The sequence below is a fragment of the Schistocerca piceifrons genome, chromosome 11, assembly GCF_021461385.2.
Source record: "Schistocerca piceifrons isolate TAMUIC-IGC-003096 chromosome 11, iqSchPice1.1, whole genome shotgun sequence".
Lineage (NCBI taxonomy): Eukaryota > Metazoa > Arthropoda > Insecta > Orthoptera > Acrididae > Schistocerca > Schistocerca piceifrons.
In genome coordinates, this window is record NC_060148.1 from 169,359,677 (window position 1) to 169,372,345 (window position 12,669).

A 12,669-nucleotide genomic window follows, 5' to 3' on the forward strand; every position below is an offset into this window, starting at 1 on the left:
ATTGGCCATTGGTAATTAGTGTTCTACTTTTAAGCTTCCTTCTCATTCATAAAGAGAAGAGTGAAAAGCATCAACTGACATATGTGTCAAGTTTTGGAATAAAGTTAACAAAGGAAAGCTATAGTGCAGTGTTAAGTGCCCTCCCTCTGCACATTTCACATTTACGTACAACCTGACACACCTAAATTCTTCCTTTCCCACTCCATTTTGCTTGCTTTGTAAAAAAACTGTGCACTTGCCACACAAAATAATACTCTCCGAACATCGAAATTTTGCGCTATGTTCCAAACTATGGATGTTTTAGATTCAATATTTTGGCAATCCAAATGTTTGCCATCTTCGAGAGAACACTGGCACTGCTGCTGACTCCTGACGAAAACTGATACCGAGCTACAGATCGTCGTCGTCCCGTATACGTATCCGTATTGTACACGGCGCACACGCTGCCCAAGTACGTATGTTCTATCCCGTGAGCCTATTATTAGCGCCACAAACAATAGTGTGTGGTTCATAGGCTACGCTCATTCTCTTCCATTCCCTCTAGTGTAAACACTTGTTCGGAGATACAAGAGAACAGTTGGGAATGCAGGCGAATTGTCTGCGAATGCTCGTTTACTCCACTATAGACCACGCTTTACAAGAATATCCGTGTGGAGCGAGGCGTGGAGGGGAGGGGAGAAACTGTCCTTCCCCTCACGCGTTTGTGCCCTGCAACTGCATGTGGTCTATTTTATTAGATGTGAGAATACTCGGGCTTACTTATTGCATTCTTACCAACTAATGACAAACAGGTGCCCCCCCCCCCCCCTCTCTCTCTCTCTCTCTGAAAAAAATGCGCGCGCGCGCGCGCGCACACACACACACACACACACACACACACACACACACACAGTTTCCCAAGAAGAGCCACGAATCACGATTCAGCACTGTGTTGCTCCACTCCATACATCATAACATGCCAGAGCCTCCACAGCTTCCCCTCCACAAGTGGTCAGGAAACCACTCCTACGTTCAGTCGACTCCCACTTCTGAGACGAAAGGCGCCACGAGTAGTGCACAGTGTGCTAGTTCACTGCCGTGTGAGACGACGGACCCTTTGCCGAAATGTCGATTGCAGGCACGGATGATGTGTGGGGCGGTAGGGCCGGACAATACGTGGGAGGATCCCGTTCCGATACTTCTCGGCCGTCTAGTTATCCACGGCGGCAACGGGAGGTGTCCTGTGTCCGTACGTGGCACCAGACCACAAAACGGCTGCCCCACTTCTCTGCCGAATGTGTGGGACTGTGTGCCAAATATCACAAAAATTGTGTACTGGACAGTGGAGAGAACCCGATGTCACCGGTCCCGATTCAGTTCTGGGAAGTAAGCCTGCCGAACTGCTCCCTGGGGGATACGGGTTGTACTGCTGTTTGTAACGGATGCCTAGAGGCCAAACTGAGAGAGCTGTGTACTGTGCGTCAATACAGCCCTCGCAATTGCCTACAAAAAGACTGTCGCCGACTGCAGGAGACCTTCACCAGCAAGATAAGTGACATTTTGAGACTCTCGATAGTAGTCGAATGCTCTCGCTCCACTGTACTACAATTTCATGCTCGACCTACGGAGCCGACAAATCTTCTCGCACGAAGTGACGATTGCACAGCTTCTACTAGTTTCTCAGTATTAGGATGGCACCGAATTCACAACTGTATGTTCAATTAATGAAAAGCCACTTCAGTTGCAAGTTTATTAAATCCATAACCAGTTTAAGCCTTTCTACAAGGCCATTTTCGAGTGGATATGAAACTGTCCTTATTAATATATAATAAGATGTATATATAGATATTTTACAAAGCAGAGGGTGAAAAGGTCTAGATTCGAGGTCTGTTAAAAAATTCTGGAACATTCGTAATTTTGCACCAATGGTGTGTTGGACAAAATGCAGTTTGCATCCCTGACCACGCCTGTGTTTAGTGTGTGACTGTCGGAAATTTCATTCTATGTCTGCCAGTTATTGTTCACTGCTGTACTGAGTAGAACACTGTGTCACAGTCTACGAATTTCGAGATGCCACAGTTGCAAAATCAACGCGACTGCATTAAATTTTGCACGAAACTCGAGAAAATCCATACAGACACACACCAAATGACGCAGGAAGCTTTTGGTGACGAGTGCTTAAGACATACTAAGTGTTATGAATGGTTTGTACAGTTTAAAAATGCCCAGACAGAAGTTCGAGATGACCCACTTTCAGATTGCCCTTTGAAGTCTCCCAACGACTAACGACTATCACAACAGGAACATCAATGAAATTGTGCGTGCCAATCAAAGACTCACTGTTGTAACATTTCAGTTGGATTATGTTACGAACTCCTGACACAGCATCTTGGAATGCATCGTGTTGCTGTAAAGTTCCTCCCACGGTTCACGAGTCGAGACCAGAAAGACATTCGTTTCACAATCTGTGAAGAGCGTTTGGATGGCGCAAATGAGAAAGAGACGTAAAGTTCTCTGAGACCAAAAAAACCTTGTCAGGTCATTAACTTTGAACGATTAGTTCATCATTAATTTGTGCCACAGGGACAAACTGTTAATCGATGGTAGTATCGGGACGTGCTGCAATGCATGTGAGAAAATGTGAGAAGGAAACGGCCCGAAATGTGGTGAGATAATTCAAGGCTCTTGCGTACCTGCACATTCATCCCTGTTTGTGTGTGGCTATTACACAAAAACTAAATTACTGCACTGCCTCATCTTCTGTACTCTCCAGACCTGGCCCCTAAGGTTTTTTTTATTTCAAGAGTTGAAGCCCATTGAAAGGATGAAGATTTGGAACAATAGATGAGATAAAGGAAAATTCACAGATATGATCCAGCAAGGGACATACCGTGACTGCTTCCGGAAGTAGAACTTTTTGAACAGACATCGTATGTACAGTATAAGTACAGAAAGAATATATAACTTACACTGTGCTGCAAAGAAGCAACTTCAAATGTAAGAAAGTAAAACTGAGGTGGTTTTAAATAGTTATGTGATGTTATTAAACTGTTACTGCACATTTTAGAAACTATTCTGAGAAAAATGAGCATGTCATGATGTTAAAAACTGTACAATTCAATACATCAAAAGTATTGGTATGTCTTAGATTTAAGGAGAGTTGCGTTTTGATGTGTTCAAAGTACCAATTTGCATGCTATCCCAATAACAAGTTGAAAGTAATTTATTTAGAATGAATAAAAATTTATAACAAGTTCCAGTGAATGAGATGTCCAAGTCAAATATAAACTTACGACCTCTATTGTGCAAAAATTGAAACACAGGGAACTGTACACGGCACTAGCATAGGTTCGACACCTTATGTAAAGCTTACGAAAGCACGTTTAGAAACATCTAGATACAGCTACGAACTTGATGTGTATCTTTAAAGGAAGTTGTCAATAACAAGGCAGCAGACATCCACGAAACTAGCATTTCTTTATGAGCACTGCTCGGTTGAGCTACTTTTCCTTGGCGGGCATCATTTTGTATTTCTTCACATATGACCCTAAAGTACTTGTATAAGTAAAATATGTATACGTCCATGTTATTAGGTACTGACAATGGCTGTTTCAGATCCACTGGAAAAAGTGATATAGCAGTTGTGGACTTTTTAACCTTTGTTTTTCATTACCTGTACACCATGTCTGAGCCTAAAATTACTGTCTGAGGGATGTTGACAAACTGGGAAGGGCACAGAAGCCGCACTGTCCCATTCACGACTGGACGCACAGTGCACTCAACTAGACTGCACCGAAAATGTGGGTTTACTTTCACTTCTTTTACAAAGGTGACTGAACATAGCGACATCCCACGAGCTAAAGACTGTTGAAAAATTGGTTTGCAGCCAGACACACACAAACTATATGAGGCATAAGGGCAGTGCTAATTTCTTTTTAGTGGGAAGATGAATGCTGCCACAAAGAGCTCGTCTAATATTCATGGTACAACAATCCACCTATAAAGAAAACAATGTGAATTCACTGACAGTGAATTGAAAGCAATACACAGTGAAGCACCAGTATGATATTCATCAAACTTTACGGAGATGTTCACAAAGCAAGCATTAAATGATTTTCATTTGGACCTAACACATGTTCTCAACGTCAGTATGAGGTACGTGTTTCCCACTGACACAAACACACTCTCGTCTCTGTTGTCTCCAAATAACATCTCGAGTTGTCTGTCGGTACGCTCGAAACATATACTGTGTCAATTCACAAACAAGCTGTCCGGAGGTCGGTACGACAGTACGCGCTACATCTCCCCGTCGTATCCCAGACGTGCCCTGTGGCTCACAAATCGGGCCAGTCAAGAGTCTGTGCATATCTCCAAATCCTTTCTGGTACGGACTGCAGTATGAGGTCTCAGGTTATCCTGCTGAATATGTCATTCGGTACCAGTCACGAAAGGTAGTACAACAGGGTTTACCATCCTCGCCACACACTGGCAAGCATTCCGCCTACCTTCAACAATTACCAAATCAGTTCTTTTGTCATAATTCGACAGCTCCCCACGTCACACCTTCAGGAGTCGGTGAGCTACAAGTCTCGAGAATTGCCGCTTCCTGCAAGCTCTCACCGAGTCACCTTCGGACATCTCGGCATCGATCTGGCAGCCACATGCCGAAGCGAGACTCCTCACCGAACACGGCAGAATACCACTCGGTGGGCCAGTTGGACTGACTCTACACAGTGCAAGTCCGTTGTCTGCAGTACGGTGCCAGTGGTTAACGGTGCACAGAAACACGAGATCTCCACCCGGCTTCCAGTAACGTGTTTCTGATTTCTTGTGGCAATACACCAACTGTAACCTCTGCCCGCGCGCAGTCCCCTCGCCACCCTGTTTTACACCAGTCATCCTGTAGTCGCTGCACTACAGCCCCCTGCCTGTGCAATGCTCCCGCGTCCCTTGTGCCGACAATTTGCCATTCTTCAGAGTCCAAATCACAGTGATAATCTGCACGTGCACGTCGTGTCGCAATCTCCACCTGAAAAAATTCCACTAAAGTTAGACACATCTGAAAGCCACTACGTACTCACACGACCCTCAATCCGTTTGGACGATAATTTCCGTAATGAAAAATCAGCTCACATGCGAACAAAATTTTACGCAACATATGCCGCAGGCGTGGAAATACTGGAGCACAGCACCGTCTGGATACGGTTACGTTAAGTTCATCACGATCTAGCGCTTTCCATTCTGCCAGTGTGAAATGAAACTTTTTACTACTTAAAAGTCCCAAAACTACGTACAGTAGAGAAAAAGAAGATATGCAACTTCTGGGTGCAGAAGCTGACAGCAGTTGCCGGGACTCACCCGCGAGATGAGACAGACGGCGTGGGTGGAGAATAGGCGGGCGACCGGTATCTCAGGGCCGTCGTGAGGGGTGCCCTGCTCACAGGCCCGTGCAGGCTCTCACGGCTCCCAGAAAGGCTGCTCGATCTGCTCTCGTCCAGGGCACGCTGTCGAGTGAAACGGTGCAACTGTAGCAGTAACAGTAACAATAACAGTAGTACAGGGTGATCCAAAGGAAATGCCAAAATTTTGAACAAATGCTACAGAAAAACTTCAAATAATGAAACAATCTGAATGTCAAATGTGGGGGAGGGGTCAGTCTCTTTTTCCATACTTAACAACTTTCAACGTGAGCTCCATTTATTTCTCTGCAGACATCAAAACGGTACTCTATTTCACACCTTGTGCTTTACAGCATCTCTGGTTTTACACTCAAAATAGCTGTCAAAATTCACTTCTGCAGATGCCCCAGATTTAGAGTTTTTTCTGCGCAGGCCGTACTTTTAAACGTAGCCCCAGTAAAAGAAAGGGGTAAGATTGAGCTTGGGTGGGTGGGAGTGTTGGGGGAGGGGGGAATAGGCACATCCCTACCTATCCAACCACTTGGAAATATATCGTTTAGTGTGTTACACACTTCGAGATGATGATGATGGCCTGCATGAAAATGACATGGTGTTTTTGTTCAATTTCTGCAGTTTAAGGAAACAAACAGTTTTAGCACACAACTGTAACACTACAGATATTACAAAACACATGGTGTGAAATTGAGTGTTATTTTGATGTATGCAGAGCAACATATGGAGCTAACTTGAAACTCATTAAGGTTCGGAAAAAAAAACTTTGATCCCCCCCTCACCCTCTCTCCACTTTGACATTCAAATCACTTCATTATCTTGAACAGTTTTTCTGTAACATTTGTTCAAAATCCCAGCATTCTTTTTGGAACACCCTGTAATAGTAAACGACATTTAACATTTAGTGTTGGGCAAGTAGAAGCTCTCCAGAGTCATTAGCCTCTATCAAAAGGAAATGGCTACTGAGGAACAAAGAACAGCAAAAAAGATAGGAATTACAGCACAAGGGAAAGGACTATGCAATACAGAAACAGCATGCTAATGTACAGGGAAGTCCACAGGTGTTGCACCACTCTTCTAACACATAACCAGGGGGATTAACAGAATTTTAGAGTCAAGCACTAAGGGATAAGATGGGGAGAAATTCCATGATTCTATGTGACCAATATGGTGACCATTTTGGAAACTGCAATCTTGAATATAACTCTTAACAGTCAAATAGAAAGGGTGTCATGTGACATATGAAACAGAGAATTACATACAGAAAAAAAGGTTGCTTTTCCTTTAAGCATAGCTTTATTAATTCTCTAGTTATGACCGATGTTTCTTTCTTACAGGAGCCACGAAATGAAAGCTGATGCCGTCAACACAAGCAGAGTGCATTGCGATTGTCCTGATATCGTGACACAGCATTCATGTTATTACAGATGCCTTCAATGGACAGCACCTCCACAAACCACCCATTACCCACAGTGTGACGGTGAAACTTGTTGCGAAATTCTCTCGAACTGGCTCTCTAGCAGACAATGTGAAAGCTGGACAATTAAAAACAGCTACAGATAAAGTGCACCGACTGTTCTTGCAGTGCTCCGTATGAGTCCTTAGCTTTACTCATTCTCAAGTTATGTCCCGTCTCGTAGTGAACAAGGTAAGTGCTGCTCGTAACACACAATGGCTGCAAAATGTGCCATCAACCTGTTGTAAAGCACATTGTGAGGCGGGTGGTCTCTCTCACCCAGTTCTCGTGGACATTAACCACATACCAGAATGTGAGAGCAACTGTCAACAATCCATCCCCTGAGCTGTGCAAGGTTTCTGATCTCCTCTATCTGTGTGCAAGGTTTCTGATCTCCACTATCTGTGCAATCGCCTAAACATACAACCCTAACCTGCATATATAAATCTAACAGACTTAAACCTAGGGAATGTGCACGCATTCTCTGTGAAAACTGGATATCCTGGTCTGCCCATATATCTATTCTGTAATAAGGAAGGGCAGCATAATGTTGAAAGAAAGTTGGAAACATTTCATCTCCAGATAACTGTGACGGCAGCATATTTTCATTTCACAACAGCTGAACGACAAAAGGCCCGACAATACGAGAACCACATATTCCACACCAAACTGCCACTTTCAATATGTGGGCTACCTCCCGATGGATCCACGAAGTGAGGACTGACATCTGACCAGTATTTGTGATTCCGTATATTTACCTCTCGTTCACACAATGTTACCTTCATCCGTATACAGTGCGTCGTAGGGGAAACGATGGTTTTCCTCCAGCTTCCCATTCTGCAAATTCGACCCGACCCAACAATCTGGACCATTCCTGAAACAATGCTGTAACATTTGCATTTTGTAAAGGTGCCATTTACGTGTGGCCGAAATCTCCATACAGATGTACGGCTAAACCCAGTTTTATGCCAGCTGCAGTGAGTACTGACCTCTGCTCCTTGGACCCTTACTAAACATGTCAGAAAAGTGGTCAATTGGTTTATAAGAGGGGAGGGGGGGAGAGGGGGGGGGGGGGGGGAAAGGGACCAAACAGCTAGGTCAGTGGTCCCTTGTTCTGAATAAAACAATGTCACAAAGGTGAGAATAAAACGAGCAAGACTGAAAACACAAAATGGAGAGAAAGGAAAAACCACAAGAACAACAGAAGGGCAACAAACACTTAAATGGAAAAAAGGGGAGAAGAAAACCACAGAAACGCAAGAAACAGGTAGAAGAGATTGTAACGACAAAACAGATTACCACTGCTGGCTGACCATGGGCATAAACAGGAGAAGCCAGCCACTCTGCAACACCTTAAAACCACTACCCTAGAAGCACTAGGGTGGAGGACACAAAGGGACAAATGACATGCACTAAAATTCAGATCAAATGATAAAACCCACCCTCACGAATAAAGCATAAAACTAAATCAGCTGACGAGGTTCTGTCAGATAAAATCAGCGCCAACGAGTCCGGTGACCCAAGATTCCGTCGCTGGCCGGTCTAAGCGGGACAGTCCACCAGAATATGTCTCAGAAAAGTGGTTCATGTTGCTTCATCCATGGCTCTTGTCCCATTTTTGGTTTGTCTGCAACAGAGCCAGCTTCACAGAACTTCACAAGTTTCAACGTCAACACTGTGTGCAATGGGTGGTTGTTCTGGGTGGTGTCAGTTGCCACCATCTCCGCTGACACAGGTCCTCCTCCCTCGTGAAAGCAGAATGATCTCAATATGCTCGAGTTGTGTTAATGCCATTAGCTTTCACATCACCTATTTGGAAGAAACTTCAGTCATAACTCGACAATCACAAAAGCTATGCTTCAATGAAAGGTGTCACTGATTTTCAATGTAATTCTCTTTTTGTTTCATATGTCACAAGACCCCTTTTTTGTTTGAAAATTAAGAGCTGCATCTAAAATGTCAGCTTCCAAAGTGGCCACCACGCTGGTAACGTAGCCTCACATCTTCTCCCTCCCGCCATTTGTGGTCTTTAGCTGAAGAAAAGTGGCTTCTGGGGAACAGAGAATAGCACGAACACGGGAATATAAAGACTGTGCAACATAGAAACAGCAAGCCAATGTAGAACATAAGGTATGAGGTACAGTTGGTGGTGAGGCGAAATGCATTCTGGAAATGTCTTTTCTCGAGACATTCTTCAGAATATTCACCACACAATTATAATTTTTTCCTACCTTTTAAAAATTCACATTTCCAACTCGACAGCCGACAAAATAAATTTACGATATTCGTCTGACGACAGCCCCTAGGAAATTCACCGGTGTTCAGTTTGTTGCCCCAATGTGACAGTGGGATGCATGGAATTAAGGTTTAGTGTATAATGTCTGTATCTTTTTTTGAAGGAGGCCAGAACATCCTGATCAAATTTGAGAGTCATCATCTTGAATTACCACAGCTAATATGGCATCATTTCATTGTCACCTACGTGGTCTAGTCAGAAGGTGCTTTTATTCAGCTTTTAAGTACTAAGTATTCTAACAAATTTTAGGCCAAAAACAGTTCATGTCTGTTGTTACTACATCATTGCTGGGTTCTATAGAAACTGCTGCTGCGTGATGTTACAAGAGTTTCTCCAACCAAATTTCATTTTCTATTAACCTGGTGCCAAAAATTTTTGGCTTGTAAAAGGTAGTGTAATGGCCCATACACACGATCGTTTCTTGGAACTCTCAGACAAATGTTTCCTGAATGCATATCTCTTCAAATGGTTAATACAGAAGAGAATTATTTGGAGAGCCCCCTCCTCTCTCCTATCCCAGTAATGGGGCATCTCTGCAAATATGTGACTGGACTGAGCAATATTTGACTCGTGAAACCCAGTGGACTGTAGTGGACAGTGAACATTTCACAGAAACAAAAGTAAAAGCCAATATGCTTCACGGAAGAGTTGCAGGATTGGTAATGTTCTCAGTACACCTAACTGAGTTATCACTTAGGATCAACAGTACTGTAACGATGTTCGCTTACGACGCATTTCTGTACAGAAAAGTATTGTCACTGGCCAACTGTATCAAACTACAGAAAGATATGGTTATAATAGAGGGAAACATTCCACGTAGGAAATATATATCTAAAAACAAAGATGATGTGACTTACCAAATGAAAGTGCTGGCAGGTCGACAGACACACAAACAAACACAAACATACACACAAAATTCAAGCTTTCACAACAAACTGTTGCCTCATCAGGAAAGAGGGAAGGAGAGGGAAAAACGAAAGGATGTGGGTTTTAAGGGAGAGGGTAAGGAGTCATTCCAATCCCGGGAGCGGAAAGACTTACCTTAGGGGGAAAAAAGGACGGGTATACACTCGCACTCCTTACCCTCTCCCTTAAAACCCACACCCTTTCGTTTTTCCCTCTCCTTCCCTCTTTCCTGATGAGGCAACAGTTTGTTGCGAAAGCTTGAATTTTGTGTGTATGTTTGTGTTTGTTTGTGTGTCTGTCGACCTGCCAGCACTTTCATTTGGTAAGTCACATCATCTTTGTTTTTAGATATATAAACTACAGAAAGACTTTGATAAAATGTTTACTCGGTGTGAACCTTGTTCGGTAAACTGTGCAAACATTTTTTTGGCATCTTTATGAGTCATAAGGTACTTTATGTAACACACAAATATGCTTTAAGTAGTAAGTATCCTACGAGCAGTTCATGTATGTTGTGGTCATTACATATTTTTCTTCATTGCTGGGACCTGTAGGACTACCTCAACATTACTGAATACCAGTAGAGAGGCTCATACAGAAACCAGCAATGCAGAAAATGAAGCAGCGACCACAACATACGTGAACTGCTTTTAGGCCACAATTTTGTTGGAATAACTAGCGCTGGAAACATGTTTGGATTTTATAGAAATGAATAAAAGTACCCTCTGATGATGGCACAGAGGTGCCGAAATATGTATGTATAAACAACAGTTGTTTGCATAACAGGCACGCCTGAATTTTCATAACTTAGTCTGCAAACATGGCAGCTCCTACAGCTTCAAATTCAAATGATGATTACTTATGATGTGAATTTAGAGAACCTGTATTCAAAGGAGAGTGTACAAACATTATGCTGCCACCACTATATATCTTCAGTAGGGACGGTGAGGATGAGGTCAGACTCTAGGACACATAATTACTGCTACAGCCAGTCATATAATTGTGCCTGTCTGCAATTTCACGCGTCTTCTTTACGGTAAGTAGCAATCTGTCTTTTCCTACATTGTCCATATTCCTACCTGGAGTTTCCATTGTTTGAAATATGTGATATCAGGTGTTTCAAAATGAATATTGGGGTTTTAAGGCTTTGTAGCATTTATTACATTCAACTTATAAATAATACATCAAATGAAAGAGCAACTCAAACAGTTTAACTTGTTCAATGTAAGCATCATTCGTCACCTGCCACACATCGATTCCATAGGCAAGTTCTTCCCAAATCTTTATCAGTGTGTCTGGAGTAATTGCTGCAAGAACTGCTCCAATCCTGTTTACTAAGTAGGGTAGACCAGCCGACAGCAGAGGCACGTACACGCCATCTTTTACGAAGGGAAATATCACACAGTAATGGACTGGGTTGATGTGGAAGTCACGCAAAACGAGCTACGTCATCTGGCCAATTACGGCCAATCCGGCAGTTGGGTACAATGTCGTTTAAGCAATCGCGTGTTGAATTATGCCGGTGTGAGACAGTGTATGGTTTCGCTGCCAAATAACGTTCTGCAGTTCAGCCTCTTCCAACTGAGGAAAGAACTGTAGTTCTCATTCAAGCTCTTCCAAACTATGCCCCCAGGGCGCCAGTGTCCGCGGCCAGCGCCCCAGGCGAATTCGTCTGTCGTCGCAGTGGCCGAGCCGTGTCGCTTAGCTGGCCGTGCGGACCGCCCAACCGCCCGCCGGGCCTCACCATGTCCCTGTACGCGCCGGCAGCGGCCAAAAGCGACACAAATCCGTTAGACAACAGACGTAAGGCTACAGTGGATTGAGATGGATGGTCATCAGCAGCAGACAAAAAGAAAGAGGAACGGGGCAAGTCCACACTATTTAAACCCGAGTGGGAAACTAATTTCCTTTGTACTGCTATCGAAAACCACGTCAAACGTTTGGTATGACATCGGAACCTCATGTATTTAAAAAAGTATTCGACTGAACGGCACTTTAATACCTGACACGAACATCAGTTTGAAAATTTGTCGCAAGAGGAACGCCAGTCAAAGCTTTAAGAACTGAAAGAAAATTTCAAGCAGCATTACAGTGAAGTAAGTGTTCCTATCGTATGACTCTTTATAATTTATAAAGATGATAAATAAAACTATATTTCATAATCTGTCACTTAGCAATGTGCCAGTTATCGAATATCAGATTGTCAGCAACAAGGAACATTTCTTTTCAGTTAATTTTTATATTTGGGTTGCATTAAATCGTGTCGCACAGACCCAAGAAAAAGTTTCAGGTGCGTTATTTTTTGCCACTTTCTGAAAAGCCGCCACAAACGCTCTCTCGGGCAGCAAAGTGTCACTAAGAGTCATTCTTTGTTTTTGTATACTTGTGTTTTTATGGATGGGAAAACATATGTTGCAGTATCATTTTTATTTTAAATTAATTAAAACGCAGATATTCCAATAAATAAAAATTTATTTTGCGACTACATTTCGCTGTCCTTGATAGCGTCTAAGGCCACTTTTTGGAGGAACTGGGGGAAAACACACCTAAAACCAATCTTTCATTGTTAGTTTTTTATTTGAGTTTCGGTGAATAAACAATTGTTAAAATGATAAAAGTGT

The 12,669-nt window shown here is 43.0% G+C and overlaps 1 protein-coding gene across 1 annotated transcript in view; it reads right to left on the minus strand.

Annotated features, from left to right (window-relative positions):
• Positions 1-12,669, minus strand: part of LOC124719867 — a 146,159-nt gene that overhangs the window by 41,947 nt on the left and 91,543 nt on the right. The window contains exon 8 of the mRNA XM_047245050.1: positions 5,338-5,504. Within this exon, the coding sequence (XP_047101006.1) occupies positions 5,338-5,504 (167 nt within the window). The remainder of the gene's footprint in view (positions 1-5,337; positions 5,505-12,669) is intronic.